The sequence below is a fragment of the Equus caballus genome, chromosome 17 (assembly GCF_041296265.1).
Source record: "Equus caballus isolate H_3958 breed thoroughbred chromosome 17, TB-T2T, whole genome shotgun sequence".
In the NCBI taxonomy this organism is placed as follows: Eukaryota; Metazoa; Chordata; class Mammalia; order Perissodactyla; family Equidae; genus Equus; species Equus caballus.
The window spans coordinates 25,702,547-25,726,281 of NC_091700.1; the positions used below are offsets into that span (position 1 = coordinate 25,702,547).

A 23,735-nucleotide genomic window follows, 5' to 3' on the forward strand; every position below is an offset into this window, starting at 1 on the left:
TCTCAGCCTCAGCACAGGGTCCCGAAGATAGCAGGCCTTCCACATATGATTTAAAAGATAAGCTAGCAAAAGCCTTGTGTCCCACGTTTGCCTTACTAGCTGAATAACCGCAGGCAACCACTCACCCACCTAAGCCTCGTTTCCCATTATGAAAAATGTAGCATCCACCTCAAAGAGGTCTTGTGCTAAATAAGGCGATGCATCTACCAAAGCACGTTGCACATCTTCAAATGTCGCACGAGCGGCAGATGTTTATTACTAAGAAAGCGGAGGTCTGCGTCTTCCCCTCTCCTCCGGCACATCTCGTCCCCACCGCTCCCTCCCGCCTCCCAGCCCACACCCTGACTGCGCCCTTGGCCCCCGCTCCCTCGGGACCGCAGGCGTGGGAGCCCCGGCCCCGCGCAGCTCCCTCACGGCGCCCCGCGCCCTCCTTCCTTCCTCGCCCGGACGGACGCACTTCCGGCGGATGTGGGGGGGGGGGCAGCCCCGGAAACGGAAGCGAGCGGCGGGGCCGGCTGACGGTAACGGGCTGAGAGCGTGTTCGCAGAGCGGGTTGAAGATGGTGAGTGAGACCCCAGGCGACCCGAGTTCCCGGCGGGCTCGGGAGCGTGGCGCTTCAGGAACAGGCCGCCGTCTCCCAGCCCGTCCCCTGGCGGAGGCAGCGGCGGGGCGTGAGGCCGGCCGCGGGCGCCATGATCTGTCGAGTCACGGGGCTGGGGGGTTCGTGGCTGTCGCCCGGGCCCGGCGCTTCGTCGGCATTCTCTTCCACCTCCTCCTTCTCTCTAGGTCTGCGCCGTCCCGTCCCCAAGTCCCCCGTAGGCCCCGGCCCCTTCCCCGGAGTTGGCGCGGAGCTGCCAAGGACAAAACCGAAAGTGCGGCGTCCTGTGGCCTGGCGCCTCGCCTGCCCTTCCCCGTGGGGAGACTCGGGGAGAGTCCTCAAAACCCTCGCCCGCCCCGGCCCTCGGAACCGCCCTGACCGCCGGCGCGTAACTGTGGGTCGCAGATCAGCGCTACTCTGCGGACATTTTCGGGAGTTTGTAGCGTGTCAGACGTTGGAGGGGAAAAAAATCAGACAGTTGCTGCTCCCCGTTTGTCAGTATTGTTAGTGCATCTCCTCTTCCGTCCTCCCTCTCTGTCTTTCCCTTTTTATCTTAAAAGTGATATTTGGGAAAGACTCCTGTGTCGCCGTTGCCGCTGACTCTGATACCAGTACTGCTGCTAGGCCTTCCAAATCTAGAAAACTTCTGTTGGTAAATACTGCTAATCATTTAGAGAGGTTTTGTAAACACGCTCAAGTGTAACTAGTGATCGTTAACTTTTCATAGGTTTGTTTTCCTCTTCTGGTTTATTGGAAACATCAGGTACTAATCCTGATATTTTACAGAAGGAAATTGGGAAAATGATAACAGTAGAACCCAGAGATCAGAATTCCCCTTTTCTTTGTGCATAGAAGAAACTTTTCTTTTGTCACTCTACAGTAAAGTGACTTGGGCAGAGGAGAATGTTCACGCAGGAAAGTAACAGGAGATACATTTGGAAAGGTACAGTCATACAACTCTAGTCCTGGAAAGAGTTCAGGTACGTGGTACAGATGAGCCAACAGGGTCAGAGAGGTGGTCTGCCTTTTCCGAGTCACCTGGTGGGTTAGTGACGGTCCACACTAGATTCCAGATTCTTTTCCTGCTTCACCATGACTTCTGCGCAGGAGAATTGAAACCTGTTGTGCAGGTTCTTGAGTTCTAGGCTAAGGACCTTCGACTTTGTTCTTCAAGACGAGACATTGATGACTCAGTGAAAGATTTCTTAGCAGCTTTGGAAGGGGAGGTTGTGTGTTTTAGGGAAACCTTGATATGCAGAATTGGAAAATGGAAGAGTGTAGAGGCAGCAAGACCCGGTAGGGTGTTGCTGAAGTTTTATCCAGGTGTGAGAGCCTGGACTAGAGGGGTGGATTGAAGAAACGCTGGACAGAATAAAGTACCTGACCAAATAAAATATAAAATGAATTAAGAAGTCAGTAAAAAAGTTGGTTTGCCAGAGTAGTTTCTCCTAGAATAGTATAAAACTGAATACCAAACTACCTGTACCTGTTTTCCATTTTTCTGTGGGATTGCAGCTATATTGTACTTGAACAATGAGTGATTTAAAGTGATTATCTTGTGTTTTACCTGTTGTAACATTTATTGCATTTTGTTTGTTTAATCTGTCTTCATTAGACTAAGCCCTGGAAGGTAGACGTGTATCTTCAGCATCTAGCAAATAATTGATGCTTAATATATTGATGGCACATAATTGATGCTTAATAAATATTTGGTGATTAATTGTTTTATAGTATAAGTATGTTGGGTGATAATACATGAGTATCAAATGCACTGTGAGTCTGTTTTTGATTTTGCATTGTTCTGTCTAGATACATTTATTTTTCGTACGTAGTACTGTTCTCTAATAGACACCAAACACTTTGTGAGACTCCCTTTTTTTCTTAGCTTCTGTGACCACTCTTCAAGCAATTCTGTCTATTCTTAATCTTTCTTTGTCCTTAAGGAATGGTATTCCCCAGGATTCTGTCTTCAACTTATTTCATTCTGTTGCTAATCATTCCAGGCTAAGTGAGGGATCTTTCCCGTAAAAGTCAATCTCATCATGCCATAACCCTGCAGAGGCTCTCTGTCAATTTCAGAGTAAAACCCAAATTTCTTTGCATGTTTAAGGCTTTTCGTTTTGCCAGCCTTTACTTCTGCCTCACTCATACATGTATTTATTTAGCTCATCATCACGCATTGCTTGTAGTTTGTTCATTTATATTTTTCTACCCTTAGCCATGTTTTTTTTTTCCTGGAATGCCTTTCAACCTGACAGCATTCAGAGATCAACTCAAGAATCCTTCCTATCCTCAAATTTCTGTTATTCACTATATCATGTATGTCTCTCTACCGTAATGCTTAAGGCTCATCGTGATGGTCTAGATTGTGGGCTCTTTGAGGACGGGGACCTTACCTTTTCTCTGTAGTGCTTAAACAGTGTTTTTTACATAGGTGTTCAGTGTGAGTTTTAATAATTTTTTTGTTTAATAGTGTTTTTATTTGTGTTCTAGAATGCCAGAGGACTTGGCTCTCAGCTAAAGGACAGTATTCCAGTTACTGAACTTTCAGCAAGTGGACCTTTTGAAAGTCATGATCTTCTTCGAAAAGGGTATGGGAGAGTTGTGACTTTGTTATAATAAAATGTTTCTGTGAGTTATTTTTCCCATTGGTCTTTAAATATTCTGATAGGCCATAAATGTGTGTGTGTGATTTGGAAGACAGCAAGTAGTAGCCCTTAGAGTGGGGCAGGAGGGGTGCAGAGGGTTTGATGTTTTCTACCGTGTAAGAACTGTCATATCAGAGTAGTAGGTTCCAGAATCGGGCATCCTTCTAGGAGATGTTACCCAGTAGCATGATTTGATAGGACTCTTCTTTTTGCTACTATAACTTGGAGAGACATTTGTCTCCTTATCTTATTAACTATTGGAGTAAGTCACTTTTTTCAGGAAGACACTAGAATTTAGCAGTTAAGAGCTTGGACCCTGGACTCAGGCTGCCTGGGTTTTGAGCCTGGCTTTGCTATTCACTAGATGTATGCCTTTGGGCAAGTTACTTAATTGCTCTAAGTCTCAGTGTCCTCAATCTATTAGTAGTTTATATCTTATTTTGAGGAATAAATGAGTTAAGACATGAAAAAAGCTTAGAACGGTACCTGACATGAGTAAGCACTTTGTGTTTGCTGCTATTATTTTTCTTTTCTAGCTTGAGCACACAATTATATCCCTTCCCTCGATTTCCTTTATGTTTTCTATATGTTTAGGTCTCAGGGTCTGGTACCGTGTCTTGGCACATTGCTTTTCTGCTTAATCAAATAGGGGTAATGCCTTTCCCCCATGAACATGCTGTTTTTTGAATTTTTACATTTTATATCTAATTTTAAGGTGTTTAGTCTGCCTATAATAGAGTGTCACTCTATACTGGTGTCTGGAGACAGACGTAATGCCTTATTATAGTCTTTCCGTTTTGTAGTGCAAGATGCAATATATAGCCTTTGGAGTTGGGGATATAATTTAATTTTTAGTATAGTCCAATTAGTAAGCCACTATCCAAGTCCTGATGATTTCCTTATTTACTTTTTTACATGAGATGCTCCTTTTTCCTTCCAGTTAGACTGTAAGATTGTCATGAGTAGAACCATTTTCAAATTTCGCTTCTAAGATAATAATGTTCTATACAAAGACAATTTTCAATAAACTATTGTTGCAGAATTTCTAAGGTTTCTTGCAGCTCTCAAATCCTGGTTTGGACAGTAACATGGTCACTTTTATATATCTAGAGTGATAGAGACCAAAGGCCTGCTTTTAGCTGTATATCACCTAACATAGACTTTGTACATAGGAGGTATTCAGTAAATGTCAAAAGTTGTTCCGCATGTGTTTATTAAACATATATTAAATACTGCATATGCCTTAGCCCTGAACAGAAGAGGCTTAGTTTATATAATATTAGAAGCATGTCATCAGAGTGACAATAATAAACATTATTAAATTTTTTGTAGATATAGGGCATCATTTAGCTACAGTTTTTGGAGGGTTCCCCGTAGTGAATTGAAGTCTTGACCACCAGTATCTATAATAGATGCATTTTAAACAATTATCATACAGTAAATTTGACTTGGTTCTTATTTTTGTGTATAGTTATATGAATTTTAATACATAGATCAATTCCTGTAAACATCACCACAGTCAGGATACAGAACAGTTTCATTGTCCAAAAAAACTCCCTCGTGCCATTCCTTTATAGTTATATGCTTGATAGTTGTGATTCTGAGCTTTGGGTATGGAGTGATACGTAATCTCCCTTTTAAATGTTTACTTTCAGTTTTTCTTGTGTGAAAAATGAACTTTTGCCGAGTCATCCTCTTGAATTATCAGAAAAAAATGTAAGTATATTACTTGTGTCTTTATTTTTATCCTCTCGTCAAAAAATACTTTCAGTAACACTGTTGTGGTTTCATTTATTAAGATAATTCTGGTGTTGAGCATTTGATGATGAATGGGAGGACTTATTTTCAGTAGCCTTTAGAGTAGGCTTTGAATTATCATTATACTGCGTAACTAAAGCTCTCTTTCTACGCATTCGTCTTGTCTTTTTTTATGGACATTTCTAAAGGTCGATCGGGGGCTGGCCCACTTGCACAGCGCTTAAGCTCGCATGTTCTGCTTCTTGGCGGCCTGGGGTTCGCCGGTTCGGATCCCGGGTATGGACATGGCACCACTTGGCAAAAGCCATGCTGTGGTAGGTGTCCCACGTATAAAGTAGAGGAAGATGGGCATGGGTGTTAGCTCAGGGCCAGTCTTTCTCAGCAGAAAGAGGAGGATTGGCAGTAGTGAGCTCAGGGCTAATCTTCCTCAAAAAAATAAAATAAATAAAAAAATAAAGGTCAATCCACTTCTCCATTCCTCTCATAATATTTTCTCATTTGATGACCCTGTTTTCTTTTATATTTTTCCCCTGCCATTTTTGCTGTTGACCTCTTTCTCAAGCCCTGCATCCTTAAGTTACTGAGGGATGTATCCACTTGCTAGGCACAGTAGGTACCCAGATGAAGAGGATGTAATCTCCATCCTTAAAGGGTTGAAAATTTAATGGGAGGACAAGCAGTGGATAGGGACTTCATCAAGTATTCTAGAGGACCAAGGATGGAGCAGCCACCTTTGTTAGGGCTTGTGGAAGGCTCCATAGAGGAGGGGATATTTGAACAGTTTTAGACCAGTATTTACCAGGAAAATTGGTGGGCACAGGTCACTCCTGAAGAGAGTGTAGTCTGTACAAATGTGTTAAAGACGACTTAAAGGATTTTTAAATCTCTGTTCAGACCAAGAAGAAAGAGGTATCTTACTACTTGGGGAAAATGGTGCACTGGTACTCAGTTAACAGAAATCTGACCTATTCCATTTTTTTTTGCTTCCTTCCTGTTTTAGTAGAGGGAAAGATTTTTCTATAAGAAAGAGTAGAACATGTAATGTAGTGATGAAATTCAAGTTCAAATTGGATGAGAAAATAAAGGGACTCCTAGCTGCTTTAAGTGCATTCTGGTTTCATGCTCAGAAGTTGACTTAGGAAGGTTAAATGTTTTTCAACCATAGAGGCTAATCATAGAAAGCATATAAATCAGGTTTGTGCAAGAAAAAGCTGATTAGGATAGCTCATTTTGATGAATAAGTGAACTGTATCACAGATGACACAATAGACCAAAAGAATAGGCCAGAACTTCAAGAAAAACACTTATGGAGGTGAATGTGAAATTCTTCATTTGAGTTAAAAAAATGAATGTACACATTTAGGTGTGGCAAACCTGACTTGTTACATAAAACTTGACAATTTTAATTTTATGTTCAGTATAAAGTAGCAGATTACAAACAGTTAATACAATCTTGGATTTTAGTAATAAATAGATGGGGCTCAAATCAAAGGAGATTGTAGGCTCACTTTCCTCTATTAGTCTGACCATTAGATTTGGAATGTTGGTTCAGTTCTGAGCAATACATTTTAAGAGAAGCTTTGACATTTCTGAGTGAGACTGACCAAAATGATGAAGAGTCTAAAAATTTCTTAGATCTTTTAAGACTCAGCTTAGTTCTGCTATCTCTGTGTAGTATTCTTTAGTCACTTTACCAGCTAATGGCAGTCCCTTGAAGTTCTGTGATACTTATTATGTGTCTTTTAACATGGGTTGTGTGGTTGAACTATATAGGTTTAAATTCTTGGCGCCACACTTGTTAGCCAGGTAAACTTGGGCAGCTTGCTTAATCTCTCTTTAAGTCTTAGTTTCCTCATCTATAAAATGGAGTTAGTGATAGCCCATCCCTTGGTATGTGCTGGCTTATAGTAGCTCTCCATGTTTGAGAGTTGCAGTGGTGATAGTGATGGAGGATGACCATCATCATCTATAGCAGGGGTTCTCTACTAGGGGAGATTTTGCCCTCTAAGGTCATTTGGCAAGGTCTGATAGTCACAAGTGGTGTTGAGGGGAAGGATCTTTGGTATTGGCATCTGTTGGGTAGAGGCCAGGGATGTTGCGAAACATCCTACATTGCACAGGACTGTCCCCACCCCCTACAACAAAGAATCATCTGGCCCAAGATGTCAGTAGTGGCAGGGGTTGAGAAGCCCTGATCTAGAGGTAGTGTCTTCCCCATTAGATTAGATAACCTCCTCCCTATAGACTGTTTCTTCTGTTTTGTTTTAGATCACTGCAGAGCCTAATTCTAATTTTGCAAATAGTTGCTAGTACTTAAGTGTATGTTAATTGATAATTGCGGTGTGCCATCACATTGCAAATTGAGTATATTCATCAAAGTTTATAAAATTGAATTGTTCTACATAAAATTGTGCTTATTATGAGATAACTCAGTATTTAAGGGAGACTCTGCAATTAGACCTTCAGATCATATACTCATGATAAAATATTGCCTATTTTCCCTGAGAACCATCAGTCAAAATTCTGCTCTCAGGCTAAAGAAATTAAAAACCATATTGCTAGATTTGTGCCTTCAGAATTAATATTTATGACCTCCAGGTTGTGTTCCAGGTGGGCACTAATCTCGCAGTAGATTTTTTGTCAAAACGATTTTTTTTTGACTGAGGAAGATTAGCCCTGAGCTAACATCTGTTGCCAGTCTTCCTCTTTGCTTGAGGAAGATTGTCCCTGAGCTAACATCTGTGCCATTCTTTCTCGATTTTGTATGTGGGTCACAGCCACAGCATGGCTGTCAAGTAGTGTAGGCCCAGGATCTGAACTCGTGAACCCAGACTGCTGGAGCAGAGCACACCAAACTTAATCACTAGGCCATAGGCGTGGCCCCATGATTTTTTATTTTTTAAGACTGTTAGAAAAGAATCTTATCCAGAGAGTATAGTGTAATAAAAAATGATCACAGAGGTCCCTTTCTCTCATAATTATTTTAGCTCAGACAGATCTTTATGGCAGTCTGTTTGCATGTCATGACTGCTATCCTTGAGAGCCATTTTGGGAAACTGTATGTTTGAGAATCCATGAGTCAAGTTGATTCATTTTGCCTGAAACATGTTAAATTGTGATAAAAGTTTTTAGAAGCAATATCAGTGCTTAGCAAAAGTATAATTCCAGAAAAAAAATTGCTTGGTAGTACTCAATACAATTTGGACAGACGTTAGAATCTTGCAGGTTCTTTTTCCCCAGAATCAATTACCCAAAAAAGTGGAGTTTAAACATTGTAGTTTAATTAACAGGTTGATATAATGGATCTGATTATTTCTTTTATGAAATCCTTTGAAATATATACTTTTGTACTTAGAATAGAAATTCACTATTAATTTTTGTTACTATACGTTAACCGTTTCTGAATCTCAAATTATTTACACCTTTTTGCTACCAGATTTGCAGTAATTCTAATCAGAAGTGCTAAAATGTGTTTGTGCTTAATTTATTAGTTTTGTAAATCCAAATTTTAGATGGTAATTTTATACTGGTGAAGTACACCTGCATGCTGGATAAAATAGAGGCATATATATTCTAAAATTTGTTGAAGAAATGAGTAAAAGTACTTTGTTTTTATTTTAGGTATGGATATTAAAATCCTTCATCTAAGTATTGTGTTACTTATGTATCAGTGCTGTTTTGAAAGCAAAATGTTGAGTGTAACATTTAAAATGACATTGTTGTCTTTTGTAGTTCCAGCTCAACCAAGATAAAATGAATTTTTCCACGCTGAGAAACATCCAGGGTCTATTTGCTCCACTAAAATTGCAAATGGAATTCAAGGCCGTACAGCAGGTGAGTTTTTAGATGTCAGTTGTGTATGGTTCCCACACATGTCGATATCTGTTGGAAGGACTCTTCTCTTTTAATAATAGCTATACAAACCCACCTTCTCATGTCCCCTACAACCAGTATTCTACTTTCCCCATTTTTAGGATATGGCCTCAATTCCTGCTTCATAGAGGAAAACAAGAAGCCATTAAACTCCTTGAAATTATAGGCTCAGTGTCTGAAAACTTAGCCATCTCCTTTCATGTTCTTCTTTGGGGAGGTTACATTGAATTTGAGATGCCTCTGGGAGTATCCGAGTGAAGGGATCTAGTGGGCAGTTTGTATATAGCTGAGTATACCTGTTGTTCAGGAGTGAGAGCTTCACAGATGTCCTTCCTCGTGTGTAAGAACTGTCCCCCCACTTGCACTCTGGATTCCATCACATCACGAGTATATGCTGTGGTTTTCCTGGATGGAAACAAAGCCCCAAATGTGTGCAAACCTGATGGGATTATTAAGTGTTGATAAAAGCTTCAATTTCAGTGTCTTTGCATATTTTGAGTAAAGTTTTGAGGAATTTTTTGAAACTTGGTTTGGGTTAAAATATAAACTAGTGTCCCATCCCTGACCCACCTCACCCCCAAGTTAAATTGTTATTTTACTTGATTTTGTGAATTTTACAAATGAAGAATGAAGAACATGAAATTAGATTATATAGTTTATTTCCCCTGTGGTTTTTTTAGTCTTACCCTTTTATACTTTTCCCAAAGGTTCAGCGTCTACCGTTTCTTCCAAGCTCAAATCTTTCACTGGATATTTTGAGGGGTAATGCTGAGACTATTGGATTTGAAGATATTCTTAATGGTAAGTGTCGTTCAGCACCTTTTTATGGAGCCCCAGGAAGACACAAGGCAACAGCAGCAAACCAAACCAACAGCATCTCTGGTCCTCATGGAGCTTAGAGCTGGTTGGATTCACTGTTTATTCACTGCAATAAGATAAACTTTAATCTTAATAACTTTTCTTTAACTAGTTTTAAAAGTGAAAATCATTTATGGAGTTCTGAGGTTGTAGTCATTTCAGTCAACTTGTGGTAGTCATTCATTTTATGTTCCGAGGATAATGTGTAATGTGTGACTCTAATACAGCATTCTTAGGGTAGCTTAAACAACGATCATTGTTTCAGTATTCAAAATGTGGGATGTGACTAGTTTTTAAAATTACTAGAAAAAGTATAATAAAAGTTTTCTTTAAAAAATAGTCCTCAAAGGGCCAGCCCAGTGGCGTAGTGGTTAAGTTCACATGCTCTGCTTCGGGAGCTCGGGATTCACAGGTTTGGATCTTGGGCACAGACCTAGCACCACTGGTCAAGCCATGCTGTGGTGGCATCCCACATGAAATAGAGGAAGATTGGCACAGATGTTAGCTCAGTGACAATCTTCCTCAAGCAAAAAAAAGAGGAAGATTGCTAACAGATGCTAGCTGAGGGCCAATCTTCCTCACCAAAAAAAAAGTGCCCCCAACCCCCACAAATAATTTTTGTGCTTCTATAGATGGTGAGTAGGAAAGAAGACTCTCATTTTTAACGAAATTCCCTGAATAATTGTATTATGTATAAGGTAAATGACTTTTAAGTAAGAACAATACATTCAGGATCCTGTATTTTTTCTAATTCTGAGGAAGATAAACAAATAGAAGTCTGTCCAGCATTGCTTCTGCTCATTATGCCCCAGCAGTTCAGGAGAAACAGAAAAACCCAACAGGATTAAATTCTCTTAGTTTTGCTTGGCTGCTGATGTCCGGTAAGGAAATGCTGTGGACACAACAGAAGTCTAGTGAGCCTCCTGCGAATCTTCCCTGAGGGAACTGTCTGAATGCAGGAAAACCTGGAATTCCTTTGCTTTTCCATTGAACTTCGACCTCATTTAAAATTAGTAAGGTGATAGTTAGGTCTGTGTATGCTTATCTTTTAATTAGTTATAAAGATGCACTCATTAAAAATCAACTTCTGTAATTCTCTGTAAAGAAAGGGAGAGGGACCTACTGAGCGTTCCTGTAGTCAGTCAGTCAAATATTTGTTAGATATCAGGCACTGGGCTAGGCTCTGAATATACAGGGTGAAACGACGTCTGTGCTTTCTAATGGGAGACCTAAACATTGAACAGATGAAACACCAAACATGTGATTGCAAATTGTGAAAACTTCCAGAAATAAAAAGGCTAGGGATGTAGTTTCTTGTTGAGTGGGAGGGTCAGCTACCTCTGGGAATAGGACACATAAGTTGATTCCTGAAAGATAGGTGAATTAGTTGAGCTAAAAGTAGAATATTTCAGGCACATGCACTATATTTAGGGTTATATTTACTGAAGAGTGCAGTAGTAAAGTCAGAACTGGAGTTTTTCTTAGTGCTGAGAAGGGCCTTCCCTTTAAGAGGGGTAAACAGACTGAGCGAGAGGCTCAGTTCTCCCTCAGCGAGCTACTGGCAGAGCAGGCCGGTGCCCTCCTTTACGATATGCTATCTCTTGGTGCAAGTGATTTATTTCATAAGCAAATACTTATTAAAGTGAAAAGCTTAAAAAAGCAGAGTTTAAAAGAAAGTTGTCATTATATAAATGAGTATATTCTTTGTTTAAAAATTTCAAACATTACTGCTGAAACTAGGTTCCTCCATGATTACCCCCAAACCCATTTCTGACCCTCCTTCCCTGGTGACCTGCTGTTTTTAATTAGTGTATGTCCTTCCAGACTTTTTTCTCTCCCTTCATACAAACATATATATGATCAGAAGACATTTGGCATTGTTCAGTGTTTGTTTTTTAAAGACAGCTGGTACCATGCTGTGTGCATCTTATGGTATGTGTGATACATCAATGTATTTATTGGTGGATGCTTGCTTTTTTCTCTCTTGCTCACGAACATGAAACAGTGCTGCAGCAAACATCTTTGCCTAATCTTTGTGCTCATATGCAGACATTTTTTTTTTTAGGTTTAGGTTTTGAATGCCTGTTGTATAATAGCAGTTTACTCTGTTATTAATAATTGTAGCAGTATCAGTTGTTGCTAAGGCTATCTTGTTGTGTCCAGAGTATAGATTCCTGAACTGATGTTCAGCAATAATCTCTAGTTTCTTAGGAGATCCAGTGAGGAAACCTCCACTTTGATAATGATTATTTTAATGTGAAGGGTATTTATTTTTACAGACTGATTTACAGTTTAGTTCATTGGGTCTTTATTTCTGTTTCTAGTTTTGTGTTGAGGAGTAGAGAGCAAAAAAGAAAAAAAGGCTTTATTGTCTTTAGAATTCTTACTGTATTCATTTTAAAAGCTCTTGTAGGCGTATTGTTACAATTAAAATAAGACTGTAGTCTGAGTCATCTATAAAAACGAGAGTGAAGATTAAGGTTTTCTTGCTCTAGAATTCTCATTTATGTTTGTGTACATGTGTATGCAACAGAGCGCAAAATAGAGAAAACGTTTTTTGCAAATTGGATTAAGAGTTTGCTTAATCTCTTAATTAGAGAATATTTCTAGAGTTATCTGAGAAGCCACTGGAAAACTTAAGAACTTTGAGACAGGAGGACTTTGTCAATCTATATTTTCTTTTTAAATTGAGCGTATTGAGGTATGATTGGCATACAGTAGAATGCATCCATCTTGAGTGTATAGTTCTGTAAATTTTAGCAGATGCGTACAGCTGTGTCACTGTCCCCCCAGTCAAGATAGAGTGTTTTCATTAACCCAGAAAGTTTCCTTGGTCCCCTTGCAGTCAGTCTCCTCACCCTTGGCCCCAGGCAACCACTGGTCTGTTTTCTCTCACTTTAGATTAGTTTGCCTGTTCTAGATGTTCATGTGAGTAGAAGCACTGAATTTATCTTTTTTTGAGAATCTTTAATGTTTGTTTTTGTTTGTTTTCAGACCCGGCACAGAGTGAACTAATGGGAGAACCACACTTGATGGTGGAATATAAACTCGGTTTACTGTAACGCAGCGTGTGCCGTTCGTGAAAAGAGTGGGGCTGTATCTTGTTTATAGTTGTCTTTTTACTGTAATTTGATGTACACAACATTAAACGTACTGACACATGAGAAGTTTTGCCTAAATAATATCCGTGATCAGTTGAAATTATTTGGGTCTTTGGTTTATGGCCATGCAACAGTTGAAAACACTAAAGAGAGATGATTTTAAAACTCCTAATTTATGTTAAAACAGTAGCCCCCTATGTCTTTAAAAAATTGTTGCTAATGAATATTATAAAACTCTCTACAGGTTCCAGATCAACCTATTTTCTAGGTATTTCATAAATACAATTTCAAATAACCATTAGCAGAATTTGAGTCTGCAACCTTTATAGTAGCTTCTTTTAGAATAAACATCTGTAATTGGTTGAAGTCGAAACATTTCAATTTAAGTACAAAGTAAGATTTATAGTTTACCTTGTTTCAGTATAGTTCATTAATACCTGTAAGAATAATATTTGCCTTATTGATGCTACTTTAGAATTATAGCTATTCCTTGGTTCTTTCAGGTTAAAAGTGTAAGTTCAGATGTTTTGATTTTGGTCTTGTATTTAAATTGAAAAATTAAAGCTACTAGCAGAAGTAGATTAATCCATTGTACTGCATACATTCAATATGTATTTAATATGTTATTAAGTAACACTGTTAAAGAAAAGTAAAACTCATTGTTCCTTGTTCTTTATATATCACAAGATACTTAAATTTAAAAAATAATTAGAACAGTCATATACACACACTGTGCATCCATGAAAAAATTCCGTAATTTATTTAAATCTTCACTATGGTGGTTCTTTCTTATAAAGGCATTCTTTATGAACCTGGTATACAAAAATTAAAGATTTTTAGATTTAATTAGTGAATGGGTCATCTTTTGCTAATTAAAAAATATGTTTTGATTATCAGTTTTTCAGGAACATCTTTATTAGATAAGTCACTGGTTTGCAACTGAGGGCAATATTGCATCTCTCTTCCAGGGGTGGGGGACATTTGACAATGTCTAGAGACATTTTTGGTTGTCACAGCTTGCCCGGGGGCTGCTACTGTCTTGTAGGTAGAGGCCATGGATGTTGCTAAACATCCTACAATATACAGAACATGAACTTATGGTCATGTAATGAATTGAAGGTCTTAAAGGAAGATGATTTTAAAACTCCTAATTTATATTGAAACAATAGCCCTCAACGTCTTAAAAAAAAGGTTACTATTGCATATTTTAAAACTGTCTACATTCAGAGTTTGCTCCCTGCAACCAAGAAATCATTTGGTTTAAAACATCAGCAGTGTCAAGGTTGACAAACCTTGAGATAAACCAAATGACATATATTTAAAAAATTGCTCCTGACTTTTGAGATTAAGTTTAAAACCATCTTTGCTAACACAGTATTTGCCAACACATTTTACACTTAAATTATGAGAAAACATAGAAATACTGAAGGTTCACTAATTGTTTGCAGATGCATTCTCTTTCATCTAATTAAGAAAGTTGGAGATTTCTTCTGTACCTTAGTTCTAGGAATGGTAGATACCCTTCCTGACCAGTAGAGGGTCCTGTGAAATTAATGAGCATAGTTTAAATGGAAAACCTGATACTGTAAATGCAGAAATTGGTAATCACATGATTAGCACTTTCTGAAGGTCTTTTGCTTCGTCTCTCCTTTTTCTCATTTATCTTCTTTCTGTTTATACCAGTGATCCTCATCCCTGGATGCAGGTGAGAGTCACCTGGGAATCTTGGGAGGAAATTTTGGTGTTATGGTTTGAATCTCAGAAATTCCAGTAGGACCAGTTTGGGCTGCATGCGAGAAAGTGTACCTTTGAAAAGCTCTGCAGGGTTCAGAACCTTTGATTTATATGCTTGCCATCCTCTTCTTGCTTGCCTTTGCCTTTATATTGACGACATTCATTAGCACTGGTTAATTCTTCTGGTCTATCTCATTGCTGAGAAGTTTCCTAATGTTTCTTTCTCCCTGCAATCTACAGTGTCTGCTTGGAGTTGAGGAATTATTCAGGTTCCTTCACAAGAGTTAGTTGCACGTCCCTCTGAGTTACTTGCCTACGTGCCAAACTCTTCACTTAGGCATTTTTCTTTCAGATTATATCATTTTGTTGAAGATTTAGTTTAGTATTTTCCTTGTCTCTGTTTTGCTTGTGAAATACTAATCTTTGGGGTCAAGAGGTACTTCACAGGTTGTTACCTGATTAAAATTCTTTTTATTAATCCTAAAATGATAAAATTCACAATAAAAGATAGAAACATAATGAGAGTACAACCTAATTCTATATTAAGCCTTTTAATGTATAAGAGAAGAAAGGAGATTTGTGGGTTTATTGTCTGGAAGTGTTTGGGTTTGGCAAAAAAATGAGCTCTATTTGCCACACCACGGCATGGCTCTTCCACCAAACACACCCCTTCACTCTTACCCTTTGTACAAAGTAGAAGTGACAGGCTTATCATTTTTCATTTTTTCTGCCCTTATTCGCAGTGTCTGTCATCCCTCTTTGAGGAGCACGCATAAGGATAGCCCAGTGCTGTCCTACATTTTGTTACTCCTTTGAATGCAGACATTTCAAGAATGTAAAAGATGATCTGAACAAGTGGATTACTTTTGAAAAACAGACTATGTACTTTATAATCTTCCACTGGAATCTATAAGTGGATAAATTTTTTTTCAAACACATGAAATTTAACCACATATTAACCAAATTTTGACTTGCTCTTTCAATAAAGCAAAATCGAAATTGCCATGATGCTTTCATTGGACTGACTTAGCTCATCATTTCAAAATTGAAATTCAGGTCCCTTCATGCACAATAAATGCTTAATTAAGAACCTGTACTGGGGCCGGCCGCATGGCCGAGTGGTTGAGTTTGCGTGCTCTGCTTTGGTGGCCCAGGGTTTCGCCGGTTTGAATCCTGGGCATGACATGGCACTGCTCTTCAAGCCACGCTGAGGCAGCGTGCCACATACCACAACCAGAAGGACCCACAACTAAAAATACGCAACTATGCTTTGGGAGAAAAAGGAAAAAAAAACCTAGACTTTTGTTTTTATTACAGATCCTCAAATACTATTGAAGAATGAGAACATACTGTTAGTTTTTTGCATAGTGTTTCAGCGGGATTTTTTTTTTTAATTCAGATTGAAAAAGTGTAAGGGACTTTAAAATGCTTTTTCTTTTAATAAAAAATGAAATTCTGAAAATTTAGAGATTGCTTCCGGATCTCGAATTTATTTCTAGAGCCAGTAGACGTGCTTTGTCAGTTGTACGTTGTCTTTTTGGTTTTCAGTTTCGTGGCCTGGTGGAGACAGGAAAAGCCTTATTGTTCATCTCTGACAAAATGAGGTCAGATAGAGGCTATGGCTTTGGGTCAGTGAGGGACCAGGTGGAATTCTGCTTTAACTTTGTTAGGCTTATTTACTTTTGGAGAAATGAATTGATTTTCACTCAAGACTTAGACGAGCCTTATATTTGCTTGTTTTTCGTATTATATAGAAATCTTGCAAAACATAAACCAAAGTATATTTTCACCAACTTTTTATTTTGAAAATTTTCAAATTTAGAAAAAAACTGGAAGACTAATACAAATAACACTCAATATAACCTTCCTGTAGATTCACCGATTGTCAACAGATTGTCTTATTTCCTCCTGAGTAGATTCAGGATAAACATTTTTGGCAAGAAGTCTATGAAGGTGGTGATACATACTTCTTACGGCATCACAATGGGAGGCACACTATGTTAGATTGTCCCATTTACTGTTTTGTTTTTTTCTTTTTGGAAGATTAGCCCTGAGCTAACATCTGCTGCCAATCCTCCTCCTTTTGCTGAGGAAAACTGACCATGAGCTAACATCTGTGCCCATCTTCCTCCAGTTTGTATGTGGGACACCTGCCACAGCATGGCTTGCCAAGCGGGGCCATGTCCGCACCCAGGATCCAAACTAGCGAACTGTGGGCCACTGAAGTGGAACGTCCGAACTTAACTGCTGCGCCACCAGGCCGGCCCCCCACTTATGTTAAGTGTGATGATCCCTTAGTTAGCGGGTGGTGGCCGCCAGAGCTCTCCATGTAGAAAGTAGTTTTCCTTTTGTAATTAGTAAATAATCTGTGAAGTAATAATTTTGAGACCTGTTGTGTGTCCTGTTCCCCAAGAACCTTTCAGAGATTTTAGCATCCATAAAAAAATCTTTGTTTCAGTCATTTATCACATGGTCTTTGGGGACAGGGGAGCGCTGAAAAATCATATTTTATTCTTCTACAGTTAAACTGGCTGACAAATTTTTGTAAAGTTAGGTTTCCCCTCGTTGTCTTCCTGTCCCTAAGGTATCCTTATGGACTCATGGATTCTTACTTCATGTTTTATAATCCATTTCTATCATTACTCTTTTTGATGCCCTAAACCTAATTGTTCTAATGAATACATAGACCTTCAATTTGAAAAGAAAATTACATTTGGCTTAATTTAATTTTTAGCATTACAAATTAAGGTTTTACCGAACATATTAGCGTTATTTCACAGAATATTGAATATACCTTAAATACTTTAGTTACCATAGTCAGTTATCATAGAAATTATAACCAAAAAAAATACTGTGTTAGCCAGGGAAAATACTGCTGACCTCAATACTACTGATGTTTTCCCAGTCACGTGAGGAATTCATGTGATTGAGACAAGCCAGGGTAGCCAGAGCCTTGCTCCCTTCTGCCCTGGGCTTACAAGTAGGCACAATTTTATGAAAATTTAAGAGAAGACAAAAGGAACTGATAAGGCACAGGAAGGGGTGCATTGTTCTTCTTTTTAAACTTTTTATTATGGAAAATGTCAAACATCCAAAAGTAGATAGAAAAACACAGTATAATCTCATGTTGCCATCATCTAGCTTCCATAATTTACTCACAGCCAATCTTTTGTCGACATTTTTCACCTACTTTCCCCCCAGTATTATTTGGAAAGAAATTCCAGACATCATTTCTATGTAAATATTTCAGTTTATAAAGTTGACACAACCACAATACCATTATTGTTGTACCTAAATTAACAATGATTCCTTATAATTAAATGTCTAGTTAGTATTCAGATTTCTGATAGTCCTATAAGCATCATATATATATATATTTTTTCAGCTGTTTTGTTTACTCAGGATCCAAGTAACTTACACACACTGATTGGTTTTGTGCCAGTTGTCTCTTAATTTACGGGTTCTACCTCTCTCTCTCTCTCTTTTTTTACTATTTGTGATGAAACCAGCTGTTTGTTCTAAAGAGTTTCCCATGGTCTACATTTTGCTCTTTGCATCTTTGTGATTAATTTAACATGTTCTTCTCACCTCTGTATTTTTCATAAATTGCTAGTTGAGTCTGTGGGCTTGATCAGATTCCTGTTCATTACTTTTTGGAAAGATCACTTCATAGGTGGTGTGTCCTTCCATAAAAAGATACCTAATGCCTAACGGGTTTTCATTTTGTGATATTGATGGCCATTGATGCACAATGCATAGATCCGTTTATTTATTAGGGGTTGGAAAATGATTCTAAATTTCTAAAATGATTCTAAATTTGTCATTCTTTCTTCATTGTTTTAGCCAAAATACTTCCTTAAAGGGAAGCTTACTGTGACTTACCATTTGGTTACCCAGGGATGGAGTTGACAGAGGAAAGACAGGGAAGATATGCTTTCTTCACTTGTTTTTAGTCATTTTCAAAATAAATTTTTTTAATATTCTTTAAGAATGATCGATTTGTTTTTATTGTTGTCAGTATCATAATGAAGGTGCATACTGTTTAATCAGTGGTTTGGTTTTGATTTGTTTGCTTGTTTGTTTCTTACAAAGATAAACAGATCATAGACCAAATTACCATTTTAGGGACTAGGCCTGGCTTAAGAGGCTTTCTCTTCCCTTAATATAAATATAAATGTATATTTATAAAATATAAATATAAAAATAAATATAAATATAAAATATAAACTGAACATGTCCGGGGTTTGGCTTTGGGCAAAAGATAGGGAAGGTCAGAAACTGGACTCCATTCCCCTTTTTTTCCCCTTCCACTTTGTAGAATGCACTTGTCTTATTTGGCTGTCTGGCCTCCACTCTCACTTCCTAATAACACTCCGAGTTCTTTAGGGGAATCACCTCTCCTCCATTGTTTGCTGTCTTGGGTGGAAATGGTGCCTGCCTCCCTCTCTGGAATTCGAAGAGGGCACACCTTTCTGCTCCTGGTGCTTCCTGGGGGCAGGCATGTGACCTAGGTCCGAACTTCTCTCCTGAGCTTGGGCTCCAGGTCAAGGACATGAGGACAGTGAGGTGACTCATTGCTGGCAGAAGCAGTGTCTTCATGTTGCGTGACCATTGCTATGTTGCCACTGCTCAATTTGCAAAGCTCCTGAGCTCCTGATTGTTTTCTTAGCCTGTTCCTAGGCTTTTTATTGAAGCCGAGAGCCTCCACTCTCATTCCAGTAAATTCCTGTGTGCTTGAGATAAACTGAGTACACTTTGTTGCTTGCAATCAGGATCTCTGAATGATACGGTAACTGGCATCATTATAGTGTTATAGGAAACACACCCCAGAGAATGTGGGAATTGGGGATTGTTATTTGACTGAAAAATTTAGGAAGTGAATGTAGGTGGGAAATCTAGCTGTCTTTGGCAGGCAATTGTAAAATAGCTATCCTGTCTGGTCACGAGAAGTCACATGCCCAACTTATAGCAAGGTTCTGGGCAACCAGAATAAAAAGTCAGGATGGTGGGGTGGCTGCTTCTGACAGCATTAGAAAGTTTAAAGCAAGTAAATAACAAGTTCAAATCCCCAAACCAACCCACAGAAGCCTAAAGAATGTCATTTTTTACAGGTAAAGTACTCAGAAACAAATCTGAGTCTCCAGAATGAGTACAGCTTTTGAAGTCACTGCCCTACCAAGACCCAATGTGTGGAAACTGGGGCACTCATTAGGACCCTGAGAACTGAATTCAGTGGGAATAGGATTGAGGAAGGAAGCAGTTTCTTCTCTTAGAAGGAGGATATTCCTTTCTTCCTTAAGGCTGTTTTCACCTGAGGGGGTCAGTTTAGTAGAGAAAGGCAGTTCCAGTCTTGCCACAGCGCTCTTTATTTCCAAACCCATGGCTAGTGTGAAGAGCCCAGCACGCCCCCTGCAGGCCAATCCGAAGAAATCCAACATGTAGAAAGAGTGAGAACTTTGCCAATTTCTATCTACAAGAATTTCAGGAACGCGTGAAGGAATAGATTTTGAATGTGCTTTTAGAATATCAATATGATGCCATTACACAAGATAATTCTAGATTCATTTAACTCGAGAGGATGGATGTGGTTTTGATAGTTTGCAAAATTGGATTCAACACGGGCGCACAGTAAGTGGAACTGAGATGCCAGAAGTCCTTAGTATAGTGTAGAGCAGTGGTTCTCGAAGTCTTTGCACATCAGAATCACAGGAGGGCTTTTAAAAACACAAATTCCAGGGCCCCACTCCCCTCAGAGAGTTTGTGATTCAGAAGGCTTGAGTTGAAGCCTGAGAATGTGTGTTTCTAGCCAGGTTTCAGGTGATGGTGCTGCTGTAATCCAGGGACCACTCTGAGAACCGCCAGTGTGAGGGGAGGAAATCACATACTTTGAGAGACAGGAACATTGGAGTGGTTCACCTGTGTAAATCCTCTGTTCACTGGCCACCGGACTGTCTTTCCCAAGATAAGTTACGTAACTACACCTTTACCAAGGGCCTCAAACATGTATTAGTGCTGGTTTCCAAGCACCAAAATAGTCTTTTATTTAACGTTATTGAGGTATAATTTATGTAAAATCAGTGTCTCCATTTAAAGTATACAGTTGGATAAGTTTTGACAAATGTATTCAACTGTGTAACCACCACCACAATCAACATATGGAATGTTTCCATCACCCCAAAATTTCTCTCCTGTTCCTTTATATCCCTATCTCTCCTGCTTTAAGCCCCAGGCAACAACTGATCTGCTTTCTGACATTGTAGATTAGGGTTTTTTTCCAAGAATTTCATATAAAGAGACATACAATATGTAATTTTTTGTGTCTGGCTTCTTTTTCTTTTTTCTTTTTTGCTGAGGAAGATGTGCCCTGAGCTAACATCTATACCAATCTTCTTCTATTTTGTATGTGAGTTGCCACCATAACATGGCCACCAACAAGTGGTGTAGGTCTGTGCCCAGGAACAAGATCCAGGTCACTGAAGTGGAGTGCGCCAAACGTAACCACTAGGCCATGGGGCCGGCTCTTCTTTTGCTTTGTATATTGTTTAAAAACTTATCCATGTTGTTAGGTATATCAGTAATTTTGTTCTTTTTTATTGCCGATTAGTATTCCATTGTATGGATAGAGCGTATTTTGTTTACTCACTCATCTCTGGAAGGATATTTGGGTCATTTCCAGTTTTTGGCTGTCATGGATGAAGCTTCTACGGACATTGATATGAAAGTCTTTGTACAGGCATATGTTCTCATTTGTTGTGGGTAAATAACCCAGGAGTGGCATTGCTGAGTCATATGGTAAGTGTACCAGCATTCCAGTTGCTTGACACCCTCACTAGTGCTTGATATCATCACACTTTTTAAACTTTAGCCATTCTAGTGAGTATGAGGTGGTATCTCGTGGTTTTAATTGCATTTCTCTGACGACTAATGGTGTTGAGCATTACTGTATCTTTATTTTGTGAATTGGCTTTTCAAATCTTTTGCCCTCTCTTTCACCTTTTTTTGTGTATGTGTGAGGAAGGTTGTCCCTGAGCTAACATCTGTGCCAGTCTTCCTCTGTTTTGTATGTGGGACACCACTACAGCACAGCTTGATGAGCGGTATGTAGGTCTGCACCTGGGATCTGAACCTGTGAACCCCAGGCTGCCAAGGTGGAGAGAGCCAACTTAACCACTACTCCACTGGGCCAGCCCCTCCTCCACCTTTTTAAAACTAGTTTATTTGCCTCATTGAGTTGTGAGAGTTCTTTATATGTTCTGGATATAAAGCACTTGTCAGGTATATGTATTTGCAAATATCTTCTAGAATCTTGGCTTGCATTTTCACTTCCTTATTGATGTATTTCAAAAAGCAGAAAATTTTAATTTAGATGAAATCCAATTAATCTATCTGTATGTATGTATTTTGTGCCTTTGACATCCTAAGATATCTTTGCCTAACCCAAGATTACAAAGATTTTCTTGTATGTTTTCTTCTAGAAGTTTTGCATTAACTTTTATGTCTTAATGTTGAATCTTCTAGTCTATAAACATTGTATATCTTTCCATTTACTTAGGTGTTCTTTAATTTATCTCTGCATTGTTTTGTAGTTTTCAGAGTACAGATCCTGTACATATTTTGTTAAATTTATCCCTAGGTATTTTGTGTTTTTCCATGTTGTTGTTAAGTGGTATTGTTTTTAATTTTAATCTTTTTGCTCACTTGTTGCTAGTATATAGAAATACAACTGATTCTTGTACTTTGACTTTGTATTCTATGACATTGCTAAATTCACTTATTAGTTCTAGTTGTTTTAAATGAAAGTTTAGAATTTTTTATGTCATGTCATATGTAGATAAACAGCTTTACTTTGTCCTTCGCAATCTGTATGCCTTTTAATTTCTCTCTCTTGCCTGACGGCGAGGACTTACAGTATGGCGTTGAACAGGAATTGTAACACTGGATACCCTCACCTTATTCCCAGTCTCAGGTGGAGCATCCAGCCTTTTTACCAGTAAGTGTCATGTTGGCTGTACAGCACTGTTTTGTTTTGTTTTGTAAGCGCCCTTTATCAGCTTGATCCTAGGTTCTTGAGAATTTTTATCGTGAATGGATGTTGAATTTTGCTAAATGTTTTTCCTGCATCTATTGATATGATCATATGGTTTTTTCCCTTTAGTCTGTTAATATGGTGCATTACATTAGGTGATTTTCAAATGTTGAGGCAGTCTTGCCTTCTCTGGATAAACCCCACTTGGTCAGGATGTATTATCTTTTTTATATATTGCTTGATTTGCTAATATTTGGTTGGGAATTTTTTGTTCATATTCGTGAGGGATGTTAGTCTGTAGTGTTGAAAGAACTTTCTAGGGCCAAGATGGAGCTACTCCTGCCTGGCATGCTACATCAACACACTCAATCTCAGATAACATTCACATCCCGGTAAATGTTTTCCTCTTTGTTCCCCTTTATCTGCACTCTATAAAAACTAGTCATTCCATTAATAATTTTCCTTCAGATATCAGTCACATTATGAGAGATTAGATGATATCTTTTGTTTTTTCCACATCTCTCTCTTGGCTGTATACCCCCATCAGCTTGCATGTTTCTCTAGCATCTTCAGCATCACATTTACTAATCTCTTCACATAGACACTTTGGAGATGGCTAAACTTATTCATGCTATATTATTACCCTGGGCCACCTCGATTCAGTCCCCTGATATGCTTACTACATCTCAAATAGTTTTTTCTCAACTGAAAAACCATCTGTTAATCCTTCAACCGTGTTAACTAGTACCACCTGTGCTCTCTCCAGTTCAAAGGAACGTCTGAAATCATGGAAGGAGGAGCTGGAAGGGCCTTTAATCTTGTCCACCCACGAGAAAGGCAGTATTGTAGGCAGTTTAGTAGGGTACAGAGAGTGCGCCCGTGTTTTGGAGGGCACTACACACTCTACCTGATGAATTCTCGCTATTGAATTGCTATTCCGTCACATGTGCACCCTGGCTGTGAAGAACCTTGGCAGTGCCAAGTCCATCCCTGAATAATGCTTTTGGTTAGTAGTAGCTGAATAACCAGGGACAAATCTCTCTGAGACTTACCTTCCTTGTCTGTAAAATGAAGAAACTGAAGATCTACTTTGCAGGGTTATTAAGAGAATAAAATAAGTTGGAATAGAAAACACGGAG

At 38.8% G+C, this 23,735-nt stretch overlaps 1 protein-coding gene across 1 annotated transcript; it reads left to right on the plus strand.

Annotated features, from left to right (window-relative positions):
* Positions 1 to 338: 338 nt before the first annotated feature.
* Positions 339 to 13,682, plus strand: POMP (proteasome maturation protein). Its single transcript, XM_003363177.5, has 6 exons — positions 339 to 562; positions 3,092 to 3,189; positions 4,902 to 4,962; positions 8,737 to 8,838; positions 9,585 to 9,678; positions 12,730 to 13,682. Exons 1-6 carry the CDS (start codon positions 467 to 469, stop codon positions 12,795 to 12,797), a joined length of 519 nt encoding a protein of 172 aa, XP_003363225.3. The 5' UTR covers positions 339 to 466; the 3' UTR covers positions 12,798 to 13,682.
* Positions 13,683 to 23,735: the final 10,053 nt, after the last annotated feature.